The sequence below is a fragment of the Erythrolamprus reginae genome, chromosome 2 (assembly GCF_031021105.1).
Source record: "Erythrolamprus reginae isolate rEryReg1 chromosome 2, rEryReg1.hap1, whole genome shotgun sequence".
Taxonomy (NCBI): domain Eukaryota; kingdom Metazoa; phylum Chordata; class Lepidosauria; order Squamata; family Dipsadidae; genus Erythrolamprus; species Erythrolamprus reginae.
Window position 1 is genome coordinate 110,668,602 of NC_091951.1, and position 27,228 is coordinate 110,695,829.

Below are 27,228 nucleotides of genomic sequence, written 5' to 3' on the forward strand. Positions count from 1 at the left end.
GTGGAAGCTTCCAAATATCTCTTGACTTCATATTTCTTATTTTGGTTTTTTTAGCGATCAAGAACCGAGAAACAGGAAAATTTATTCTAAATGAAAACAACTACGTGCCAGACTCCAAAACTTTCATCCACATGGGTGCAGAATGGGAATATCGGAATGATGAGGACAGGGAAATGGTTCAAACGATGGGTCCTTTACGTCATGGCATTAGCATTTTGGTAAGTTCCTTGAAGACCATGCGATAGTGAATCATGCACCCTTTATTTGATATATAGTATCAATTAAGGAATTGGTTGATGAAAACCAAATCTAGATTGTGCCTCCCAATTATATATGTTGCCTCGTTCATGAAAACGCTAGAGATACGGATTTTCCCCTTTTTTCAGACAACAAGATTGGGGATCTTGTGGGGGAATGTGGTTGGCAGAGTGGCATAGGCAAAATTAAGAGACCATGGACCTGGAACAAAACCAGAGAATCGTGGAAGCCTAAATCTTGGTTGGAATATGGTTCTGAAGAGATTTATAAAGTGATGTTAAAATGATATTCCTGAAAAGATATACATTATTTGTCTAACTAGGTAATCCCTCATGGTAATGGGAAGATTTCGTTGACATACAAATTTATGATCCATGAAGATTCTTTAAATGTTGATGATAACAATGTCTTGAAAGATCCTGTACCATATGAATGGGCTCTGAAAAAATGGACCCAGTGCTCAAAACCTTGTGGAGGAGGTAAAGATGCTGATGACTGCTTTGACTTTTCTGTCTGTAATGAAAAACTATGATTTTAATTATGCCTTTCAGTATGCGTGATGGTTTAATGTGGCTCATCATAGCTGAATTTGAGACAGGAATCCATGAAGTTAAAATGACTTGACAGGCTCACCTGTAATTTTTTACAGGTGGTACTGTAATTCATTCACTCACTGCAGCCCATTTGATTTTTCCAAACAATTATCCATCAAGTCTTTGTGAGATTATCCGAAGTGTAATGGTTTATTATGAATCAATAGATGTTGACATCTTCAGTTACATTTTAATAGGGAAAAGTTTAGCTCATAGGTCGAAAAATACATTCCATGGGGATTATTTATTGCTGTCTATTATTCATAACATGCTGCACATCTAGAAAAAGAGTTAGTTAGTTAGTTAGTTAGTTAGTTAGTTAGTTAGTTAGTTAGTTAGTTAGTTTGTTTGTTTGTTTGTTTGTTTATTTATTTATTTATTTGTTAGATTTGTATGCCGCCCCTCTCCGTAGACTCGGGGCGGCTCACAGCAACAATAAAACAATGTACGACAAATCTAATAATTTAAAAACACTAAAAACTCCATTATTAAAAGCAAACATACACACAAACATACCATGCATAAACTGTATAGGCCCGGGGGGGATGTCTCAATTCCCCCATGCCTGATGGCAGAGGTGAGTTTTAAGGAGTTTGCGAAAGGCAAGGAGGGTGGGGGCAATTCTAATCTCTGGGGGCAGCTGGTTCCAGAGGTTTGGGGCCGCCACAGAGAAGGCTCTTCCCCTGGGTCCCGCCAAACGACATTGTTTAGTCGACGGGACCTGGAGAAGGCCAACTTGTGGAACCTAACCGGTCGCTGGGATTCGTGCAGCAGAAAAGTTTTAAAAGTAAGCAGATGAAATAACGAATGACAGGAGACAAAATGCTGCGGTGTAAATTTTCATTGGAGAATGTATCTTTTATTTATTTATTTATTATTTGGATTTGTATGCCGCCCCTCTCCGAAGACTCGGGGCATTTCACATTTAGACTAGACTGAACCAACACAGTACTTAGAGTAGACTGAATCAACACAATAATGTCAGATGATTGTTTTTTACAGAAACATGAAAAATTGTTCCACATTATCTCATTTCTCAGCTCCCAGAATTCCACCTGCTCTGAAATTTGGACTCAATCCAAACATCCACCACACTTGCTGCCCCTAACTGTATACCTGTAGCAGATTTGCTGAACTGTAGGGGGGAAACCTGAAGGTCTTAAACCACACCTCTCAGAAGTATTTTGAGATGTCATACCTGACCTTCACCTCCTATTCTTTTTTTTATAGGCCTACACTATTGATCATTCAAGGGCTACTTATCTCCTGTATTCCCATTAACTGTGGTGTATCACAGAGTGAGGGCTTTTATATCCTGTGCTGCCTGACTGTGATTGAATAGTGAAAAATACAAAAAGTTGAAATAATTTCTACATTGCTGCCTACTTAATCATTAGAAGGATATGATCACACATTTCAGTCCTTTGAGCTCCTGTTGAGATACTGACCAAAGATTAATGAAATCAAACTGTATGAGGGAGGGAGGGAGAGAGGAAGGAAGGAAGGGGGGGGGAGAGAACGAGACTTTCTAAAGGTAAATAGAACAATGTAAAGAGTCAATAGAGAAGGAAAATTGTTCAAAGAATGGGGGGGGGGAAAGCAGATTTGAAGAGTTTGTAAAATATGTAATGCTCCTAACAGACCACAAGATGCCACTGATTTGCTATAAGTGAGTTTTTCTGCCAGGATATTTAGATTTGGATTAATTATTACAGTTCAAAAAATATTTAAAAGGTGCACAGCATGAGGAGAAGCACACACAATTACTTGAATTAAGAAAAATCTAAAAAATAGGTAATTATTCTAACACAGAAAAATATATTAATACTAGTGCAAATAGATTACACTTATTATCTGTGTCTTCACAACTGGATTTTTCTGGATTTTTTCATACTTTCTATGTTTCTTTCTCGTGTTCTGCTTTTTCCTTTTTAAGAGGATTCATTTTCTACTAACAGAACAGATTCATTTTCTACTACCATAGTCCTATCCCTTCATCTCTAATTGTTGAGGTTTTATAAATCTTTTCTTACATCTTTTGCCGAAGAGACGGAGTAACGACACGGACACAAGAGCTGGATTTTAAACTGGGTCATTTTTATTAACATAAATTAGCATAATTTAATTTAAATAAATTTAAATAAATTAGCATAACAACGTAACTAACTATGACCCAAACAATGGACCTGCAGGGTCAAACAAATACTTCCGGGGCGAAAAATGACGTCAGATAAACTTCCTGGGCAACTTATGGGCATAGCTCGATGCTAGTCCAGGTGAGGGACCCCTCCCTCACCTGAGACCATGCCATGCACTTGCATGAGGGGGGTCCAGCCGGCTAACCCCTAACAGGGGACTTAAAGGTGCGGGACCCAAAGACAGGTTCCCCCCAACTGCTCAGGTCGCTTCCACCACAAGCTTGGAGAGAACCTGTCAATCATCCCCAAAGATGCCCAAGGGAGAACGCGCAGTTGCTAAACCACCACCCACTTTTCCGCCCCTAACCTGCCATGGAGCGGGGGTCAGATCTCTATCTTGGCCCCACGACTCCCCCCTCTAGCTGCGCCAGCTCACGCAGAGACCGCTGCAGGTCCTGTAAGAAAATGGCGTTCCCCTGTTCTGACAGGTGAACGCCATCGGCCCGGTAAAGCCACGGCCGATCTACAGTGATGAGGGGATGGGCCACTACAACCCCACCTAATTCCCTGACTATTCTGCCCAGGGCCTTATTTACTCTACGCCTGACCCGGTGAATGGCCCTAAGGGAAATGGCGACCCACAAATGATCCCCGGGGGGATCGAAGACCCCACCACGTGCATGGCGGGCCACGCCGCGCGAAGCCACCGCAGGCCTCCGCAAGCCTGGCAGGTCGACAACAGACCTCCAAGCGGGCACGGGTCATTGCCCGAAGAGCAAGACCAGCCACCGGGGCGCAGCAATGGGATGCCGCCCTCCCCGAACAACTGGGTGCAGCAATGGGATGCCGCCCTCCCAGCACCGCCTGGACGCAGCAATGGGATGCCGCCCTCCCAGTACCACCTGGGCGCAGCAATGGGATGCTGCCCTCCCAGGACCACCTGGGCGCAGCAATGGGATGCCGCCCTCCCAGCCATAGCGGTAGAAACACCCATCCCACCGCACCCCCCTTCTCCCCAGCCAGACAACAATGACCCAGCCGCCACGACAGCAGGGTCACCCCCCCAGCGGTACCTTGTTGCTGTGTGGTCGGCGGAGCGCTCCATGACCCAAAGCAACACCGTCGGTCGCGTCCTGGCGGGGTTGAATAGAAGGGGACCAAAGGGGAACCTGGCCTAAGATCTTAACCCGGATCCTCAACCGGCCGTTCGTACCCTAAAACAGGCCACTGACCGCCAGCGGTCGACTTCCCCAAATCCTCCGTATCGAGAAGGCCGTTACCGCACTAGTGGCAGTGCCGCTACGGAATGAGCGTTCCCCAATCGGCGGGATCCATACTTGGCCTGGCCAAACCCTGTACTCCAGAACCCACCTGACTAAGGCAATGAAATGGAAGGCACGAAATGACCTGGCAGTCTGCGACAAGGTCCCGGCCCAGCCTTCCCGCATCTTCACAATGCGGAAGTCACCATACATCAACAAACCCACCCCCGCCTTAGAAAAAGGCGAGGCCGGCCAACCTGGACCTCAAAGTCCTAACTGAAAGGCCACGCTGCCTGAGCTGGACACAAATATGGCCAGGTACACTGGGGCAGGCCAGCTATAGGGGTAACCCGTATCCTGCCTGAAATCCCCGAACTCTTCACCAGCCTGCCGATAAGCCCCCCAGAGTGCCAGGCACCACTGAGAGGGCCGTAGCCCAGCAGACCTCTACTCTCCACCGCCCCGGAGCCCACTCAGGCTCCAAAGGTAGTCGGGAAAAGCCACTGGCGACACACGTGCCCACGGGGCCAGGGACCGAAACCTGGACAACTGACCACGGGACAAGGCGTCAGCAACCCCGTTATCTAACCCGGGGACATGCTTGGCCAAAAACAATGTGTTTAGGGACAAGGACCTGTGCACAAAATGGCGGACAAGCCGCATGACCCTGTTACTCTTAGGGGACAGGGCATTCACAACATGGACAACCGCTAAGTTGTCACACCAAAAATGCACAGTCTTGTCCCTAAACTGCTCCCCCCAAAGCTCTAGGGCCACTATCAAGGGGAAGAGCTCCAAAAAAGTCAAATCCTTAACCAGTGAAGAGGCACTCCATTCCGGAGGCCAAACCGACCAGCACCACTGGTCACCTAACACTACCCCAAAACCACAAGTCCCCGCAGCATCGGAGCAAAGCTGCAACTCAGCTTCCAAAAGAAGCTCGTGCCTCCAAATAAACAGCCCATTAAAGTGGTCTAAAAACTCCCGCCACACGCAGAGGTCAGCCCTGACCCCTGCACATAAGCGGGTACGATGATGGGGCAAACGAAGCCCCTTCATTGCAGTATATAACCTCCTAGAAAAGGCCCTGCCCGGCACCACAACCCGGCAGGCAAAATTAAGTATCCCAGCTAGTTCCTGGAGCTGCCGAAGAGTGACCTTCCTGCAGCCCAGAACCGTATCAAGCTTATCCCTGATTTTAGTCAATTTATCCAGGGGCAATCTAGAAGATTGCTCCTCCGAGTCCAATTCAATACCGAGGAAGGTAATCTTGGTAGCGGGGCCTTTGGTCTTCTCAGGGGCTAAAGGCACCCCCAACTGAGCGCAAAGGGCTCCGAAGTCCCGCATTAGAGCAAAGCATTGCTCAGAACACGCAGGCCCCGCCACCAAGAAATCATCAAGGTAGTGAACGACCGAACCCAGACCACTGTGCCTCCTGAGCGCCCACTCCAAAAAGGTGCTAAAGCTCTCAAAAAGAGAGCATGAAACAGAGCAACCCATGGGTAAAGCTCTGTCCACATAAAAGCCACCTTCGAAATGGAAGCCCAACAGCTCAAAGTCGTCTGGGTGTATGGGGAGGAGCCGGAATGCTGACTTAATGTCACATTTACCCATAAGGGCTCCAACCCCACACTTCCTAACCATGGCCACGGCCGCATCAAAGGATGTGTACCGGACTGAACAAAGCTCGTCAGGAATGAAATCATTCACCGACTCCCCTTTAGGAAAAGACAAGTGGTGAATCAACCTAAATTCACCGCTCGCCTTTTTGGGAACAACCCCCAATGGGGATACTCTAAGATTCGGGAAGGGCGGCTCCGGGAAAGGCCCGAGGACCCTGCCCTCGGCCACCTCCTTCCGAATCTTCTCCCTAACAATGTCTTCATGTCCGACAACCGACCTAAGGTTGTCGGACATGAAGGCCTGCCTAATCCCCACGTAAGGGATCCTGAATCCCTTGGAGAAACCTAGCAAGAGAGCAGCCGCTCTCGAGCGAGGGTGGTAGTCAATCAACCAACCCTCAAGTGCTTTTAAATTAATCGGGCTGGGCCCCTTTTCCCCCAGTACGTGGGGGAGGTCTTGCAGGACCCCCACCCTTCTTTTCCGCCCCCTTCTTGGGGCGGGGGCACACGGAAGAGGCATGGGTCCCCCCACAATTCCCATGCATGTTTGTACTTGCAAAAGGGATGAAAACACGCCCCTTTTGCAGCAAACTCATGACACGCAGGGGAGGCTTCCTTCCCCGCTCCCCCCGTAGCCGCCTTGGCTGGCGTGGAAGCCGCAGGCTCCTCCTCCAAAAAATGACTGCTATCGGTCCTGTCGCACCCTTCCTTGCCGGACATATGCGTGGCTTGGAACCATAGGTCCGGTACCACCATATCCCAAGGCAGGGAGGAGTCGTGAGCTATCCTCATCCTAAAGCCTTTGTCGTAATGCCGCCAGATAGTACCTTTATAAATGAGCCCTAGCAATTAGGTCAATATATTTGAGCATGGAAGCGGCCCTAGCCAGCTGCCTTTGAATCACCACAGACGCAAAAGTCAGAAAAGCGTACAGCCATGAGCTGAAACACTTGGTGACTTTGGTCTTTTTAGGCTTCTCCCCGGGCACTATATCCTTGTCCTGCTTGGGGACCTCCCTGTTCAATAGGGAGAAGAGGTCTACATACTCCCCCTTCCAAATCGCCTCCTTCACCGACGGGTGGAGGTGGTACCCCAGGGGGGTGGCTGGGTGCCCACATGGGATGGCCCCAGCTTTGATGCTGGCGAACGGGTCCCACATGGTGGAAGCCCCCGTTCCCAACACCCCTAGCCCCGGTGGGTACACCAAAAGGGGTGGAGGCATAATAGCAGGTGCTGGAGGGGTCCAACCCCCCGCCCCAGCCACCCAGGGCCCCAGTGGAAAAGCCACCCCCGGGGGAGGTGGCACCGCTGGCGGGGCCGGCGGGGACCAAACCTGACTGCATGTGCCTGCAGGGGACCCCAGAAAACTAGCGCCACTCCCCACACCAGGCGGGTTAAACCCCGAACCGGGCAAGGGGAGGAGCAATGTGGAGGACAAGTGTGGTGCAACCTCACCTGTCCCGTATGGGGTGGACGACATCCACGGGGGGCCCGTCCATGCGGGGCCCTGGAACGCCGCCATCTGCCCCAACTGGGCCATCTGCCCCGACTGGGCCATCTGCCCGGTCTGGGCCATCTGCCCGGTCTGGGCCATCTGCCCGGTCTGGGCCATCTGCCCGGTTTGGGCCATCTGCCCGGTCTGGGCCATCTGCCCGGCCTGGGCAACCTCCTCATCTGGATCCCTGCCCCAGGCTGCTGATGCAGCCAGGGGGAGCCCGCCCAGGCCCGCTCCGGACCGCCAACACTCCAGTTCATCAAGCCTTTCGAGGACCCTGGCCAAGAAAGGGAAGGAGAAACATCAAGGTGAGGGGCTGGAGGCATAAATCCCGCCACCCCCTCCGGTGGGACCACCCCAGGGGCCCCTTCCTAGGCCGCCCTGCTGGTTGGGCCGGAGGGGCCTGAGCTTGCCTCTTCTTCGGGGCCATACCCTTATATTATTTAATATATTAACTTTATAAACTGTTAACAAAACGAGAGATTGGGCTGGGAAGCAAGGCCTACTCCAAGCCCCCAGGCCACACGAGGGGAGGCCCAGCGGCAGGCCAACCCACCACAGTGGTGGCAGAAAAGCCAAACCGCTCCTCAACAGGCACCCCCCACGACCCCCCGATCCCGGGGGAAAACGGAGCGAGCAAACCGAAGGTGGCGACCAGCCGATGCCGGCTCCGCCAGGCAGAAACTCTGCACCGAAAAGCTCTTCCCGCCGACCACGAGGCCACAAAATGGCGGCCGAAGACACGAGGCCGCCTAAAATGGCGTCCGAGAGGCACCCAGGCGAAAAGGCTTAGCCCCGGGCCTGCACGCCCTTAAATAGGGCCAGCAAGCCCCGCCCGGACTCGTCAGCAGTCAGGCCATGCTGGCCAGACTCTCGGCCGAAGTCTCGCCTTGCGAGACTTCGGCCGAGAACAACATGGCGGCCGCCAGGAGCCCGATGTCTCCCCGACCCTCCGGCAAACGCCACCAGCGGGGTGAGTCCGCTGGCGCTATTCTTATATCTTTTCTTATATCTTTTCTTATATTAAATTTGTTTACTGTTATATTGTTTTTATTATTGTTGTGAGCCGCCCCGAGTCTTCGGAGAGGGGCGGCATACAAATCTAATAAATTGAATTGAATTGGGTCTCTATGACAAAAACCATGACTGATCTGGAAATACAGATTCTAAGTCTATAGTCTGCACAAGAATATGTTTATTTGAGTTTCTGTATTCTCTGGTTGCCAAAAACATTCTCAACATCGTACTTCACATGAAGGAAATAAATATAATCCTATTGGAAGGCCACAACTATATGTCAGCATCACAATTCAGGCACTCACAGAATTTAATATTATGAATACAAAATTCAGCCGTAACACAGATGTGTTTAGTGGAGTAATGGTAAAATCACTTAAGCCAAGGTTGACTTTGATAACAGCACAGATCCATCCAAATTGTTTTCTTAGAAAGTATATGAGTTGCTTTCTTCCTATATCATTCTTCTGCTTCCCAATATTGCCTACACTTCTGATGGTTGGATTTTGGGTTGTTGTTTTTTTACTAATTTACAACTAAGAACTGGGGAGGGGAGCAGGTTCCCCTTTTAACCATTTTGTGATTGACCTGTTTTTTGCAACCTATATCTGATAGCCCAAGTGTATTGATTCCTCTGTATAATTGAAATCTGACCTTGCCTGATCTGGAAAGCTAGGCAAAGTCATTTCTGCTTCAATGGAAGAGGACCTTTTAGGAAGCACAGATAGTTGACTACATTGAGAAGTCAAACTTAAAGGAAGAAGGAAATACCAAGTGACAGGAATGCATCTGTGTAAATTGTCAAGCTTGACTTCAATGAGATTTTACTTTACTTTTATATAACTGAAGCTAATTTATAAACCATTTAAAAACTCTATGTGTTTTCCTGGATTACTGAGAGATGGACAAATATCTGAACAGTTGTCCATGCAGAAGAGAATTATTGTATTATCTCTGCTTGAAATCATAAAATAGTGCACGATCCGATCTGGATTGGTCAACAGAACCACGTGTTTTTTCTTCTGAGATTTCAGACTTGTGCTGGAACCCATCTTCAGGGAACTTCTCTCTAGAAAGAAGATGGGCTCCAGCATGAGTGTCAAAGCTCAAAAGACAAAAATTATGATCCCAGTAGGGGTGGGTTCCACTTACCTTCGCCACCATTTCACACTTGCCCATCATGCAATTTCTCTTCCACACATGCTCAGAAGGTGTATGCAGTCCAAAACACAGCTGGGGAGCTGCTCAGATGTACTTTGGGTGAAGAAATAAAGGTTGGTATTAATCCAAGGGAAGGCAGGAAGGATTTTCTCAAAGCAGAGGACGAGGAGAAGCCATCAGATCACACAAAAATTGACCGAAATTGGGGGAAAAAGATGGTGGTGCACATGGACCAACACCACCCAAAACAGATCCATGACTAGTGGGTCGCTAACGATTCAGGCAATCTGGTCCAAACTGGGGAAAATCCATCGCTGGGTCCCAGTCACTGACCCAGATTGGATCCTGCAACATTATCCTGGGATACATATATTTGCCTTCATTCATAAAATAGTGCCCAGAGTATTTTTAATAGATGAAAACAAAAATATTTGAATTATGTAAAAGTTCTTTGAAATGTTAAAGATAAAGTAAGTTTCCCCCCCCTTTAAGGCTACCAATTTACAAAATATGGTTGCCGGAGGAAGAATGATCTGAAGATGATCCGTCGCAGTTACTGTGAGTCGATCTCAAAGCCCAGGCCCATTCGTAGAATGTGCAATCTCCAGGAATGTTCCCAGCCAACGTAAGTGGGTCTTTCTGAATTTTCACTGCCATTAAATACTCTTCTCCTAAGGCAACATTGCCTTGCTTCAGATGACTTTGTCTTAATCTTAGTGTTCTTCCCTTTCTGATGCTTTTTTTAAAAATCAGAGCTGCTCTAATACAGTATAAAAATACATTAATAACCCTTAAAAACCATACATACTGTCAATCATTCATGGCCCCTGGCCTGCTGGAAAAGCCAGGTCTTAATGGTTTTCTGGAAGACCAGTAGAGTAGGGATAATGCAGATCTCCGGAGGCAGTTGGTTCCAGAGCATTGGAGCCACTACAGAGAAGGCCCTTCCTTGTGGACCTACCAACTGACATTGTTTAGCAGAAGGGACATAGAGAAAGCCAACTCTGTGAGCTCTTATTAGCCACAGGGAGGTATGAGGTAGAAGGAGGTCCCATAAATAGTCGGGTCCTAAGCCATGTAGGGCTTTACAGGTAATAACCAACATCTTGAATTGCGTCCAGAGACCTATTGGTAGACAATGCAGCTCACGGAGAGTTGGAATGATGTGAGTGTACCCCGGTACACCTACTATAATAATAATAATAATAATAATAATAATAATAATAATAATAATAATAATTATTATTATTATTATTATTATTATTATTATTATTTATTAGATTTGTTTGCCGCCCCTCTCCGAAGACTTGGGACAGCATATAGCTCACATGGCTGCATTTTGAACCAGATGAATTCTCTGAACGCTTTTCAAGGGTAGCCCCATGTAGAGTGCATTGCAATAGTCAAGGTGTGATGAGAGCATGAGTGACCGTGCAAAGAGCCTCCTAGTCTAGGTAGGTTTGCAACTGGTGCACTAGACGAACCTGTGCAAAGGTCCTCCTAACCATTGCTGAGGGATATTGATCTAGTCTCAGCTGAGGATCTAGGACAGTGATGGTGAACCTTTTTTTGCTCAGGTGCCAAAAGAGCGTGGGCACGTGCGTGAGTTCCCACACCCATAATTCAATGGGGAGGGTGAAAACAGCTTCTCTCGCTCCTTGGAGGCCCTCTGGATGCCAGAAATGGCCTGTTTCCCAACTTATGTTGGGCCCAGTAGGCTCATGTTTCGCCCTCTCCATGCTCCAAAGGCTTCCCTGGAGCCAGGGAAAGGTAAAAATGTCCTCCCCCATCCCTTCGGAGGCTCTCTGAAAACAAAAAACGTCCTCCCAGAGCCTCTGTATGAGCCAAAAATCAGCTGGCCGGCACACACATACATGCTGGAGCTGAGCTATGGCAACGGTTCGTGTGCCAACAGATATGGCTCCGCGTGCCACCTGTGGCACCCATGCCATAGGTTCGCCATCACTGATCTAGGAGGACGCCTGAGTTATGAAACCTATCTGAGGGGTTATTCCCCACCACCACAGCACCAAAGACAGAAAGACTGTATGGTCCTTAGGAGGCAGAACTCACAGCCACTCAGTCTTGTTAGCGTTGAGCTTCAGCCTGCTAACTCCCATCCAGACCCTCACGGCTTCCAGGCACTGGCACATCACACGGCGGCCATTAAATATTTGAATGAATTGTTTTTCATTGAAACAGATGGGTGACAGGTGACTGGGAACCTTGCAGTAAAAGTTGTGGGAAAACAGGATATCAGGTGCGTTCAGTACGATGCATCCAAACATTCCATGACAACACAAACCGGTCTGTCCATACCAAATACTGCAGCAGTGATCGTCCGGAAGGAAAGAGGGTTTGCAATCGAGAACTTTGCCCTGCACAGTGGTGGATTGGACCCTGGTCACAGGTAAGCAGACATTTGAATCATGGTACAATTTATAAGGTTGGTTCAATTTATATGATTTCAATTGAAATAAATGGAAAAGTCTGCGTGGCCCTTTAGTTCCTTTATCTTGGAAGTACAAAATGGAATGTATGATATAGATCAGTGTTTCCCAACCTTGGCAACTTGAAGACATCTGGACTTCAACTCCCAGAATTCCCCAGCCAGCATTCGCTGGCTGGGGAATTCTGGGAGTTGAAGTCCAAATATCTTCAAGTTGCCAAGGTTGGGAAACACTGGTATAGATGTTGGGTTTATATAACAACATGGCTCCATGTTTGCCTTACAGTCATCTGGAAGTTTAGAAGAGTAACAATAGTGTGATTGTTTACCACTAAGTAATTATGCATGTGTGTATGTAGGTATAAAGATGAAAGATATAAAACAAAAATGCATTTACAAAAGAGAACCAGAAGCCCATTTTTCTTTGTTTTCTCTCCAGTGTTCTGTAACCTGTGGTAATGGCACTCAAGAGAGGCCAGTTCTCTGCAGGACAAGAGAAAATATTACTGGCTTTTGTAAAGAAGATAGGCCAGAAACAACAAGACTTTGCAGGCTATCTTCATGCCCTAGTGAGTGTACACGTTTTAAAAACTCTTACTTCTTTTCTTTTTCTCTTAACCTCCATCACTTCTCTCCCCTCTCTTCCTCCCCACATTTTTCCTATTTCCACTTTCATATTTTGCATCTTATTTTTTCTTAGAACCCAATAAAAATGGTAAACTGGGAAGAATCTCTTACTTCTTGGGTCTTCTAGAAAGATAGGAAATGGAGAGGGCTGAACTTGGGAAATGCCAACAAACTATAGAGAAATAATAATGATAACGATAACGATAACAACAACAACAACAACAACAATAATAATAACAATGGTGAAGAACAATACATAGTAACAAATCTAATATTTAAAAATCTAGGTTACAGTTTTAGATTAAAAAGTCTAAAAAAAGAAACCCCAATATATAAAAAACAACACACAATCGAATCATACATTAAAAACTACATGGGCAAGGGGGAGATGTTTCAATTCCCCCATGCCTGACGGCAGAGGTGGGTTTTAAGAAGTTTACAAAAGGCAAGGAGGGTGGAGGCAATCCTGATCTCTGGGGGGAGCTGGTTCCAGAGGGTCGGAGCCACCACAGAAAAGGCTCTTCCCCTGGGTCCCGCCAGATGACAGGCCAACTCTGTGGGACCTAACCGGTTGCTGGGATTCGTGCGGCAGAAGGCGGTCTCGCAGATATCCTGGTCCGATGCCATGAAGAGCTTTATAGATCATAACCAACACTTTGAATTGTGACCGGAAACTGATTGGCAGCCAATGCAGACTGCAGAGTGTTGGAGTAACATGGGAGTAATAATAATAATAATAATAATAATAATTATTATTATTATTATTATTATTATTATTATTATTTATTAGATTTGTATGCCGCCCCTCTCCGAAGACTCGGGGTCACATTTACCATTTTACTTCTGTATTGTCAGAGTAATCTGTCCCATATTCCCAGTATTAACAGCTTTACCTTTGTTGTAGTTGGAGAAGAAATTTGAAAAACATTTCTTAGAGAAGTCTGATTTGGGGCAGGGGACTCACTGCAGATGATTATTTTGGGTGACAGGCAATGCTAGCAGACTAATATGAAATAATGAAGAAAGCCAAAGTGTTGAGAATCATTCTTGGCAAGAATCTAAAAGCATTGTTTCTTCTTTGTCGATGACAATATTGTTCAGCCTTGACAGCCTGATGATGTGTGAACTACATCTCCCAGGATTCCCCAGCCAGCCATTGCAATTGATGTCTACACATCTTCAAGCTGCCAAGGTTAAGAAATATTGATCTATGAATTATCAGAGGCTCACACACCATTTTGGAAACTTTAACAGTGGAGACTAGCTACTGAGATTAGTCGATTATCACATTTTTATTTTTCCTCACTGCTTTTGTGTGTGTTTGTGTTTTCTAGTTCTTCGACTACTATACCTTCCAGTCTAGACCCACAATGGTCCACAGCTGACCTCCCTAGAGTTGTTGCAAGCCCTAGTCAACCCCTGTCCCTATTCAAATGTACACTTTCAAAGTTTTAATTGCACACCTAACAGCCTGAGTGTGTGAAGAAATCCTAAAATGGAAGTAAACTTCTCTTAAAAACACATTTATTCATTATCTACATTTGTACTGCTAGCCTTTCTGAAAGCATGCCATGTTGTGATGCATCTGAACAGAAGGGCTTAAATGATTAACTTCATTAAAACTAAGTGTTTTTCTAAGTATAGTTTTGGCTTTTAAAATATTTTCCTTTTTTGTGATTAGAACGGGGTCTATTAATTCAGCTTTTGGATTGTAAAATGTTCCTTAAAAGCTACAAAAGTGCTCATATTTCCCCCCCCCCAAATCTTTCTTTCTCCTTCAGAAAATTCATCAGATACATCCAAGAAGACCTACATGATACAGTGGCTGTCAAGACCGGACAAAGATTATCCCATCCAGAAAATATCTTCAAGTAAAAGACCCATTTATAATTCTGCCTTTGCTTTTAGCTGCATGCCACATCAAATGTGGACTTTGCCTTCTGCTCTATTCTTTTTCTTATACGGAACATTTTCTTGAATCTTCAGAGTTTTATCTTGAGAGGAATCTTTTTTTCCCCCTGCACTGGGTCGCAGTGTCCAATGTCTTACTTCTCTGGAGATTGAGCAGCCCTTCATTGCTGCAGTGGAGGTCATCAAGGGGTTGGGTGTTTGAAGCAGAATATCTGCAGTTTGTTGTAAGTCCTCTAAAAAGTGAGCTGATGTCGGGTTTGCTTGTTGGTTAGTGATGGTGAAAAAAGGCTCTTAAACTGGCTCATTATTTGAGTTTGATGGTGAAACTGACAACTTATTGTGAATGTGATCGCATCACAATAATGACAACTTGTAGTGCTAAGGTTTTCCGTTCATCTAAAGGTCCTCTAACTCGTGGCAAGTTAGGTAGGTCAATGTTTTTGCAGGGTATTCAAACAGGACAAAAGCACCCATTCCATCTTTCCTTATCGTTTCATTGCTTCTCAATCCATGTGTCACAATGACTTTAAAATGTATGTTTGTTACCATGAGAAAAATTTATCCTTCAGGAAGATGAGACTTCTTTTTATATATAGTCCATCAAATGCTGCTGCTACTATATACTATGCTTCAAAGGAATATTCATTTGGTTTATATTCATTTCCCAAAGTGGAAAAATGCAATTTTGTCAAAGTGTAACTTATGTTCTTTTTCCCCCCTCCTTTGAAAAAGCAATTAGAAAAACAACATGGCAGAACATGTACTTATGCTACAAGTTGTGATGTGCAGTATTGTAATATTGTTGAGACAATATGGCATTGACAGACAGTGTAATGCCAAAAGTTGTTCGGCAATTAATTCTTTATTCATCATTACATTCATCAGTCTTTTTTCACCATATGCATATTGGGCTTGACTGTTCAATTTTTCTATTTGTGTGTGTGTGTGCGTGCGTGTGTGAGTATATGATCTATAGATGTGTGTCAGTGGCAAGCATAATAGTGTGGACTACAGAATTACCTCAATTTTTATTGATTTGTTTTATTTTGCTTAGGGAAGAAGAAACTATGTTTAAAAAAATGCCTTAAACTTTAATTGCGTTGGCATTAATCTCCAGTTCCAGCTTTAAATACAATGTACTGGTATCATGAATTGATATTCACGTACAGAGTGTTTTACTTGAATGATTAAACACTGGAAGGAAATTTGCACAGTCCATGTATGAGAAAGGAAAAAAGGATCATTACCAAATTGGATGAAGAAAAATATGTTGCAATACTTAATTTATTTAATTGCAATTTATTCCTTCAAAAGGCTTTGTGTTGAAGATCTAAAATATATTCTCCATGGACCACTCATGTAATATTTAAAAAAGTAGAAAGGCATTAGTCCTGGGGTATCATAACAATTTTCTTGCTCTCTTTCCGCTAACATTTGAGATACCTTACAAAGGTGACCCTGTGGATTTTGGCAATGTAGCACTTCAAAATGGTCATTATCATGTGATCACATATTTAAATTTTGCTGTTATTATTATTTCCTGCTGCAACATGTTAACACATGGGAACATAAAAGGCAAAGACGTGTTATCTGGCTCTAAATACTGTTATGTAAAATAATTGGTGTATAACTGTTATCAACTTACTTATGACTGTTAGTTACCTTTCAATAGACAACTGTTAAGTGATGTTTGACAATATGGGTGGCTCTAGAGAATGGTGCAATAAGATACCTGGGCATCATGCGCAGTTCTATATGCACTTTGGTTTATCAGGGATATTTTATCAGTGTTTTGTATGTATTTAACACAATATTAAACATGTGCCAATTCAGTTTGCTGTTCAATATTTTCTATCAGGCCAGTTGAAATGTGTACCAAAGTGATTGTACAAATAACTATTTTTTTCTTACTGCTGAGTTAAAAGAGATAACTTCCAGTCTGTCATGCGTATTACAAAATAAAAGATTAAAGTTCAGTAGGTCTGGCAGTTTTGTTGGAGGATTAACATCTATGTTTATTCTGATATATATATATATATATATATATATATATATATATATATATATATATATATATTATATACACACACACACACACACACACACACACGTCACAAGTTAAGACAAACAGCTTAAAGACTTTAGAACCAAGAAGGTTAATGATCACCTTTGTGAGTGCGAATGACTTGCAATCTAGGAAGGGATTGATGCCAAAATGAATTTGTTACATCTTTAAGCTGTCACAAATCTTGTTGATGCTCCATGGCTAACCACCACCCATCACCCCTGGCATCTAAGGAAATAAAGAAGATGTCATTCTATAAACTCTTAATTATAAATGAAATGCATCTTAATAGCATCATAGGAGTCATTTCACCTGACTCTGTATTTAATTTACATAGTTCACATATTTTACTGTGAAAAATAAGGCATTTTTCTAAAACTGTTTCAACATGCACCTTGAAGCCAAATGTTTCTTTAATTAATTTGAAAATAGTGCTTAGTGGAAAAATTAGTTTTAAATATATTTGAAAACAAAATCAAATGTAGGTCATTATTTTGCCATTTTTAAATATCTAAATATCTAGACATATTTAACTATACAGTTGTTAAATCAATAATTCTATATAAAAAACATATGCTCTTTAACCAAAAGAGTTCAGACAATTATTTCCTTTCTGAGGCTGAACTGGAATTATATTTTATAAAATCAGCACAAAATCAAATATCAGCAACAAAAGGTATTTTGTGATCCTCTGGCCAGCTGTGGCTGAACTGGGAGTGTGCACCTTTATATAATCATAATATAATTATATTATAATTATATTATTGCTATTAATCTTCTCATCGTTCCTATCACCCATCTCCTCCCACGTATGACTGCATGATTATAACTTTGTTGCTTGTATCCTTATGATTTAATTGCTTATTTGTACCATATAACTATCATTAAGTGTTGTACCTTATGATTCTTGACAAATGCATCTTGTCTTTTTATGTACACTGACAAATTCCTTGTTTGTCCAATCACATTTGGCCAATAAAGAATTCTATTGAGGAGGGTCTCCTCATACATGAGCATGCTCCCAACTCAACCACAGGGGTTCACAAGAGGAGAAGGATGGGAGATGAAGATGGTCATCCAAAAAGAGAAGGGGGAAGAAAGAGAGAGAGAGAGACATAGAGGGACAAACATAGAGTGATACATGGGGTGAGAGAGATATAGACACAAGCAGAATGATACACAGAGAAGGGATGAGAGAGACACATAGAGACACACCCAGTGATACACAGGGGAGTGACACACACACACAGATATACACAGAGAGGAGGAAAGGGAAAGATGGGGAAGGACAAGAGAGATACAGAGGGAGAGGGAGAGACAAAGGGGGAGAGAGGAGAGGGGGAGAGATAGAGAGAGGGGGGGAGAGGGGAAGATAATGAGAGGGACAGAGAGAGATACAGAAAGCGGGTGGAGAGAGAGTAGAGAGGGGGAGAGGGGAGAGGGAGAGACAGAGACAGAGACAGAATGGTTTTGTGGTAAGTGTGGCTATGTGACTGGGTGGGAGTGACATCGAGTTGGCCACACCCACCCAGATTTTGTGGCTCCCAGTATGGGTTTTTTTCTGTGAGAAATGGGTCCAAATGGCTCGACTGTTTAAGGTTGCAGAGTGCAGACCCCTGTGCTAGACTGATATGTTTGCCAATTAAACACACTCATGTCCTATATTTTAGAAGGGGAGTATAGAACTATTATATAGCTTTTCACAAGTCAATAAATATATTCACTGATATTTCTTCAGTGTATATAATCCCTGGAGTTATCATTATTCTTATTTACAGTAGGGTAGCAAAAAAATAATAATTAATAATTAAAGCAGCAAGGCCATGTTGCAACCAGATGTAGTATGAAATTAAATACCATGTTAACTCTGCATCCAAAATTAATATTATCATCAGATGGCAATATGGATGTGTTCCGTGTCTTCCCATCTGGACAGATAATGCTGCAAATCTCGGAATTGACTTTGCTGCATGCCAAGGCACTTGGTGTCCATATAGTCATCCAGCATTTCATGCTAACCTCGCTCTTCCTCAGTGTGTTTCTTCATAGAAAGAGATGGCATTAGCACGTCTCTCCCTTATTTTCTTTTTAAAACTTTCCACATTTTGAAGACATTGACACAGATGTTGAAATAAGTGCATGAATCCTAAAAGAAAGACAATACTAGTTTTCAGAAGAAGTGAAGTTTTTGAATTTGCTTAGGGGTTTTTTTGTAAATGTTCAATTGCCCATGACAATGAAAATATGTACAGGTATTATATGACCAGTTACTTAACGCCTGGTCAACATTTTGACAGACTTCTCCAAGTCTGTCTCCCATGTTCTTAAAACTCAGATTTGAACTTGACTGTTCTCTAGCCCTTGAATGACCACATGGCAGTTTATGATAGATATTTCTTTTTCCTGGAAACTGGGGTTTATTTCTGGTTTCTGGCAAAAATGCTCATTGTTGATAGTGGATTCATTTAACAGCTGTCATGTTCACTTACAGCTATAGGGATTCACTTAGTACCTTGTGATTCCTGACAAGTGTATCTTTTCTTTCATGTACACTGAGAGCATATGCACCAAAGACAAATTCCTTGTGTGTGCAATCACACTTGGCCAATAAAGAATTCTATTCTATTCTATTCTATTCCATTCCATTCTATTTTATTCTATTCATGACCACTGCAAAGAACATTGTCAAATTGGGTGGAGTCCCATGGTGGCATGCTTAACAACTGGCATGGCTTTCATCTGTAATTCCGGGCGGCCTATAAATCCCACAAAGAAACAAATAACCTCTTGAAGCATCACTTCCTACAATTCATGTATTATTTTAATATAGTGTTAAGTGCATCTTTAAAAAATGATGGGATCTCAGTTATATAGTGGACCTTTTTCAGAAAGCAAGACAATCCATTTAGAGAACTGCCTTGATTCTTACCTTTCTAGCAATGTATAGAAACTCGGCATATAAATGCAATAAATAAATAAATAAACTCATAAAATGGTGCACTCCTTAAAGATGAAAGATTCTGTACATATGCTATTTGGATAATGACATGGTATATTAGTGTGCGGGGTAGCGGTTACGATGCTGGGCTTGTCAGGGGTTACGATGCTGGGCTTGTCAGCTGGAAAGCTGGGCAGCCCAGGATCAAGATCCAAGCACCATGTAATGGGGCTGAGTTCCTGTCCTCACTCTGGCTCCTGGCAACCTAGCAGTTTGAAAGCATGCAAATGTGAGAAGATTAATAAGTACCACTTTGGTGGGAGTGTAACAGTGCTCCGTGATGTCATGCTGGCCACATGACCATGAAAATTTCTTTGGACAGTGTGGCTCAATGGCCTTGAAACAGAGTTGAACATGACTCACTATAGTCGGCAGCAACTAGGGGACTAAAATCCACAGGGATTCCTTTAGGCTTTTATACTATATTATTATTATAAAATAATAGAAGCAAAAATGATGAAGCCCAATGAATTTGCTTCTTTGATAGCAATTTATCTTGATGTCAGGGTGAGAAAGAAAAAAGAGAATAATTTCAACTCAGTGCCTGTTATTACATCACCAAAACAATGTCCAAGAAACCTATAGAAAAAACAGTAAACTCTACCCTCCCCATCAAAGATCAATGAGGATTTTAACATGCCCAGTGATTGTATAATTTTCAGTGACTTGTGGGGGTACTAGTTGAAACTTTTATGACAAATAGTATAATGAATGGAGTCTTTCAATATCGTCCCTGCCAATATAAACTTTGTTCCAGTTGTTAGTAATATAACAATGAAATAATAAGAAGTCAAACAAGAGCAGGTGTGCTGGTGTGTGATCTGTGCTAGGCGAAATATAGTAAATAACTTCCTGTGGTCAGATTAACAGAACGTATGAAAGTCAATGGGAAAGCTGCTTGTTATATAAGTAATTTTCATTCCAATGATGAACCCTAGTCAAGACCAGCTGTTGACATGAGCTTTGGAAAACCCAGCATGTAACTAGGGTGATTCAGATGACCAGTGGTTCTAACAATATAGTCACTACCATGCCTAAACATACACCAGGGCTGAAACTTGATTTCATTGTGGGTTGCATCATGGTTATGTTTGAACTTGGGCGGGGTGGGGCTGGAGTGGTGTGCCAGGGTGGATGTGGCCAGCTCAATGTCACTCATGTCAGGGTGCCTATGGTAGCCCAAGTACTCTGCCAGAGAAAACAGACTTCCAACAGCCTCTTGAAACCCTCTGCCTTCATTTTTGCTGGCATAGGTACCATGGACCAGTCCTTTGTTGTTTCCAGGGTGGCCCCGGGGCCACATTTAAGCATCCATGGGCTGGATTTGGCCCCGGGGCCTTGAGTTTGACATCCCTGCTGTATAATTTTAATGTGTGCCTTTGGGGACACACAAATGTACATCACTCAGAAATTGTCACTGTGTTCCCAGTTGAAAGTTGAATCAATGCATAAAATTTGTTTTATAGCTTTAGATCACTGCAAAAAACATGAGAGAGCTTTAGTTAAGAGCACATATAATATATTATTAATGCAGGGCCCCATTAAGACCCAGGTTTACTTGATTCTGTTTCAGATGTATAGCATACACTTAAATTTATTTTTCTCTTCCAGCAGAACATTGCGAAGGAGACAGATCAATGTTTTGTCGCATGGAAGTTCTCCATCGGTACTGTACCATTCCTGGATATAATAAACTGTGTTGCAAGTCTTGTGGTATGTTCTCTAATGAAACAGGGCATGGCAACTCAACAGTTAATGATATTGAAGAGGATATCACTCCCACCCTTGCAACATCTGTTGAAGATCACACACCACATAGAGCAACAGGTCCACCAGATGTTGCCAAGGTAAATATCTCCAGTTCTAATGTGACCGTAGATCAGCCAGAAGGCAACACACTGGATACACCCTATAAAATTCATGAGACGGAAAATGAAGTGCCACAACACAACATCATCTGGAGGAGGAGACCACCATACGAAAGGACAAAGAACCAAAGAATTCAGCAGCTGATTGCAGAAAAAAGGAAAAAAGGAATGCTCAGGGAATTGCGTTAAATTGGAAATATAACTCTATATACAGATATATATTTTCTCTCTTATAGAGATGTTACAGTACTGCAGTATTGCCCATGCCACCCTAGAGACCAATTTTTTAAATAGTGGTGCTATGGCAGAAATGCCTAATGCTACAGCTTGCAATAAATAGACATGTAGGCTTATTTAATTAAAGAAAAAATAAACAACATAACCAATGTTAGGTTACAAATATCCACTGAAAATGGTACAATAGCCTCATAGCTTAATACTACGCAACAATGCTACTACGTACAGGTAGTCCTGGTTTAAAGACTGCCTTGTTTGGCAACCATTTGCAGTCATGACCATGATAAAAAAAAGTTGCTTTATAGCAAGTCCTCATATTTATGACCTTCACAGTTCTGTAAAACAAGAGAAATTAAAGTAAGATCATAAGCATGGTTGCATTTTCACTTAGCAACTATTTTGCTTAATGAGTTGCTGATCCGAATTGTGGTCACTAAACAAGGACTACTTGTAGTAAAGGTCAGCAGGGTTGTTTATTTTCCACGTTGCTCCATCTCTGTATATGTTTGGATCCAATGGAATCTACCTGGATAATACTATTTTTATTCACAAAAAAATAAGTGTTATCAATTAATCCAAAGTACATAATAAGCCTACAAAACTGCCAATAGAATTTCAGTAACAAGAAAGTATGTGTCTGTTTTTTTAAAGAAAAAAATGATTGTCATTTTCTTTGTACAGGTCAAATTGCTTCGTGTACAACAACTGTGATATCCATTGCGTTGAACTCAAGTATACTAATCTTTTCACTGAATTCAGAGATGCTACTTCCACACTCAGGGATGACAAAAAGTCTAACTGAAGTGTTGAGGTATTAAGTAAATCTGATTTCGGGAGCCAAGCCCAGTTAATCACAATAGGCACTGAAAAGCGCACTTGGTGATATTACTGGGCAAAATCCAGCTGGAAAATAATGTTCTTCAGAAACAGTAAAAGAATATTAAAGAGTTCTAAGGCTTTAAAAAACATTAGAACATTAAAAAAACATCAAGAGTTCTAAGGCTATCTCTCTAAAGCTATCAAAGTTTCCCTCCTCATTCATGAAGAAGTAATGTTACAGTCATAAATGCACAAGATATTTGAGTATGAGGTCCACATTGCTCCTGGAGAGCCAGCAGCACTCCAGAATGATGATGGGGCCACGACAAAAGATTGGGCAGGACCTGGACAGAAATCCAAAATTAATTTAATGTATATATAATCAAACTACGAGACAAGATTATTCCCAATATATTTAACAGTTCCCTTTTTATTAGCTTAAAAGTGACATGCTGGAGGCCCTTTTGTAAGGATTCTGGGAACTACACCCTACTTTTCACCACAAGGCTGTGGACCTCAAGATCTATACTTCTGACCTTAAGGATTGCAAGACCCTTCCAATCACTGTGTGAATTTCAACCTAACAGGCACAACCCCCCCCCCAAAAAAAACAAAACCCCTTCTTATTTATGACATACCAACTCCTGCATCATTTTCAGTGTGAATTCAATTGTGAATTCAACTGTGATGAAGACTGAAGGAGATATTTGGTGGCATCGTCAACCAAATGCCGTGCTTACAGACTTGAATCCAATCTCTGATTCAAATATATAAATGGCAACAATTGTGTTACTGTTGCACCAGTCTTGTCATTTCTCCCCTTCCCATGAAGGCCCACATTAAGCCCATCAACTTTAGGTAGATGACCCACGTACTAAATCTAACTCCACTCTAAAAATATGGTTTGTATTGTACCTTTGAAGAACTAAGTTGTAATATATTTTGTATGTGTTTTTAATATACAAATTTGTCCTCTAAAAGTGCTTAGCCCACTCCACTCAATACTTCAGACAATAATCACTCTGACTCAGAATGAACCTGCATCAAACTGTATAACTGCATCAAAAACGAAGATCAATGTTTTGCTACTTTTTTCAAGAAGTAATAAACTTTATAGGCACAGCAGAACCCTCTAAGAGTAAAGCCTATTAAGTTTCAAAAAGAGATACAGTGATGCTCTTCTGTTTGTTTTTAGTGTCAAAATTGGCAAGCAATGTCTAACATTCATTCTGATTTTTCTTACATAAAATAGAAGTTTAAAGTACTTGTTTAAACAAGTACTTTGGTTGGATGATACTTCATTAAAACAACTAACATTCTCCTTTGACAAATGTTTTGATTTGGAGATCTCTTTACAAAGCTTACAATGAGCATTTGGTGGTCTCCAAATTGCTTTAAGCAAGGCTTTGTACTTGGAAGTCAATTCCCCTTATGAAGTCATTTGGTGATTAGAGGGGAGATGGGCCAGCCTCTTGACTCTGCTCTCCTTTTTTTCTCTTCCACAATGTGGTGCCTATGGAAACAAAACAATAGATTTTGCAAACAGCCTCCGCCTCCAGCAACATGAAGCACTCATAAACACCCTTGCTCAAATTGACTTTCCTTGCATGGATCTTCTTTGACCTTAATCACAGGTTTGGCCATGATTTGGAATTTATCTGAATCACATGTGCAATCCTCATGATCCCATGAATCACATTTTCAAAAACTATTTAAAATTAAACTGTATGCATTAATTAACTCATTGGAAAGATAGCTTAAATAATCCTAATGTCATTATTCCCCGCCTCCCAAATTTAATACTCCTAAAAGCTTGTGGTAAAATGATTGCTTTCTTACTCAAATCTTAACGATTTAAATGACTGGATTTTCTTTTTTTTATTTCAGTTGGTTCTTTTTTTGTCTGAACAAAGTGTACCTCTTGTTTATTTTCTACCTATTGTACATACCCATTGGGGTAGTGAACAATTTGTTGCTATCAGCAGGTAATTAGTTCTACTGTATTGCTGCAGAAGGGAACAAATGTCATTATGCATATAAATGCATAACGATACTGAATCTGCTTAGATTTTAACCACCTCTGTTTGTCAGCCCTTTGAATCCTGGTTTCCTCTTGCATAGCACTTTCTGAACACATGCAGCATCATGGGTACATTACCACTCACTTGGTTTAAAGAGAGAACTGCATTTATTCATGGGTAACACCCTCCTCCCCCAGATATTTTTTTTAGTAAATATGTTTGTGAATATAGCTTTGCTTTGCTTATAGACCTTGTCACTTGCTAACAAAGCAAGCAAGCAAAAACATTCAAAGCCAACTTGCGGGCTTAGAGGATAGGCATCAGGATAAACTGGTGGCAGGTTTAAAAACAGCTCACCTCAATGGTTGGTGAGAAAACCTAAGGATTAGGCAAATAGTTTGCAAGCTAATCTCAACAACTGATGATTCTTTCATTACATTCCTGGATGCTCCCCTTGTTGATTGAACTGATATACTTGTTGTGTTTATCTGAGCGATGCATGCAAAAGAAACCCTTTGCTGTCTCCTTACCCTCAAAATCTAACTCAAGAAGCACCTGTATTACTGCAGGTTTAAAATAAATAATCACTGAAATCTGCTCTTTTTGTTTCTTGGTTTGTTTCTTTATTTTAATTTCTTCGGTTGGCTGACATTGTGCCTTTCTTCTAGTAGCTGAAGGCCCCTTACTCGGGAATCTCCATTTTATTCCCACTATAATAAAGCTGTGAAGATGAGCAGACTGACAGAAAATGATTGGTTAGCTTAAACAGACCAAGGTTTTTGTATAGCATACCACCTATATATAGGGATTCACGTTACAGCCTTTTGAATGAGATTGGTCTGGAGGCATCTGATAGCCAGGTCAGATAGGTGGAGATTACAAAATAGCAAATGCTGGATATAGACAGAATGTGAAAATCATCAACTTGAGGAAGTTAACATAGGATTGATTCCACATTTGAGCAACCTAATGGCCCTTTATCCTGTTTATTTGTCAGGTTCCAATTCTAGACATTTGCCACACATCCTGGCATTTGGATATGCATTCTATTAAACATCAGAAGACATTTAATCATTTGAATGGTATTCAAGTAAATATGTGCACTCTTGCACATGCTTCTGCATGTATATTTGGTGCTTATTTATAGGGCAGCTTCTACACAAAGACAATCTTCGTTGGATTATGATGAATGTCCAATGAATAAAGATGGTGAGATTATTCTAGCAGATGAGAAAATGCAGTAAATCATTAAATATCTCAGAAGAGGAGTACATATTTATGTCTTCTATTCATACATTCTTAATTTAAAAACATATACTCAACCACTCAATATTTACTCCTTGTCCAAATGATTACTGCCCCTAATAATTTTTCCCTTCCTATGGTAATTTAGAAAAGGAGAGCCTTTGATTAATAAACTAGCAAGGACAATTGCAATACAGATTCATATATGAGAGTATTTTAGGAGTGAGCTTTCTGATGAGATTTGAACAATTAAAACCTGAACATCATTACATCAGGTACTTAAAAGGCTTGTTTGTACTGCCTTTCAATTTGGGAACAGTCATGAATGTTTCTTATTAAATGAAATACTTGACTCTCAATACACATCAGGAAATCCTACACAAATATCTTTGTGGCCAGACAAAAGCTGTGGCTACCTTTTTTGGCTGACAGCCTATGCAACCAATTTTCTACAAGGTGAAAGTCAAATCTGAGTTAGCTGCAAATGCAATATGGCCAACGGTTGTGTGAATTGGTCCACAGAAAAGCTTGTTTGAAAAATACCTAAATGTTACTTCTTAAGGATTTTTACTATTGACTTTTATTGTATAATGTATTTTGTACTTTATTTACTCACCTATAATGCACAGTATTAGCTGTCTTTGTAAAACACAGCCAGTTACCTAAAACGGCTTAATGTCAGTTGCAATGCATCCCATGAATTGTTTATTAAAATGTATATACAAATTTGAACCTTTAATTTTATAATTTATTAAAATCAAGATATTTGGGCCCTTTAGCAAGGAGTATGACTTTTTAACTTTGTTGACTCTGTTTGGACTGTTGACAATATGCAGTGGTATGCACTCGGTGAGTAAAACGTAAATATTTTTCTACCAAATATTCCTGAGCATTCCTAAATCATCCTTCTTTGGCCAAAGACATGGAAATGGATTCAAACTGAGATTCCACATAGTTTTTCATGTGAGATTATGTTTCCTTTTACAATTCCATAAAATCCATCATCAGAAGTAATAAAATGCATTTGCTCAGAAATTGAGTTTTTCAAGAAAATATCCTACTTAATAGGATTTTTCAAATTGTTTCCCACAGAACCCACAAGAACTTGATGAAGTTTCACCATTCACTAAGGACAAAATGTTTTTTTTTAATAACTCAAATGCAGCCAATTTTTCATTACTAGAGTTTTGCCTCTTGAACACTGGTTCTACGATATTTATTTTTAAGGAACAGATTTCATGGACAGAAAAAAATGGAAAATGTAACATATTTTCTACTTTTTCATGCTTGATTTTTTTTCTTAGTGGAGTCCATTTCTGACCACTAATATGAAAAAATGAAAAAATACAAAAACAATCCATTCTATATTGTTACATTATTATAATTATTTTATTTTATTTATAATAAATATTAAAGTACTTAAATACTTATTTCTAATATAT

The 27,228-nt window shown here is 41.8% G+C and overlaps 1 protein-coding gene across 2 annotated transcripts in view; it reads left to right on the forward strand.

The window, feature by feature from the left end:
• ADAMTS2 (ADAM metallopeptidase with thrombospondin type 1 motif 2) overlaps positions 1-26,562 on the forward strand; it is a 314,797-nt gene extending 288,235 nt beyond the window's left edge. Inside the window, exons 16-22 of one of the 2 annotated variants that reach the window (XM_070739160.1) lie at positions 55-218; positions 581-737; positions 10,039-10,171; positions 11,749-11,956; positions 12,435-12,564; positions 14,404-14,493; positions 21,208-26,562. In XM_070739160.1, the coding sequence (XP_070595261.1) occupies positions 55-218; positions 581-737; positions 10,039-10,171; positions 11,749-11,956; positions 12,435-12,564; positions 14,404-14,493; positions 21,208-21,653 (1,328 nt within the window). In that variant the 3' untranslated portion in view covers positions 21,654-26,562. The remainder of the gene's footprint in view (positions 1-54; positions 219-580; positions 738-10,038; positions 10,172-11,748; positions 11,957-12,434; positions 12,565-14,403; positions 14,494-21,207) is intronic. The other variant, XM_070739161.1, reaches the window with a different exon arrangement.
• The last annotated feature ends 666 nt before the right edge of the window (positions 26,563-27,228 follow it).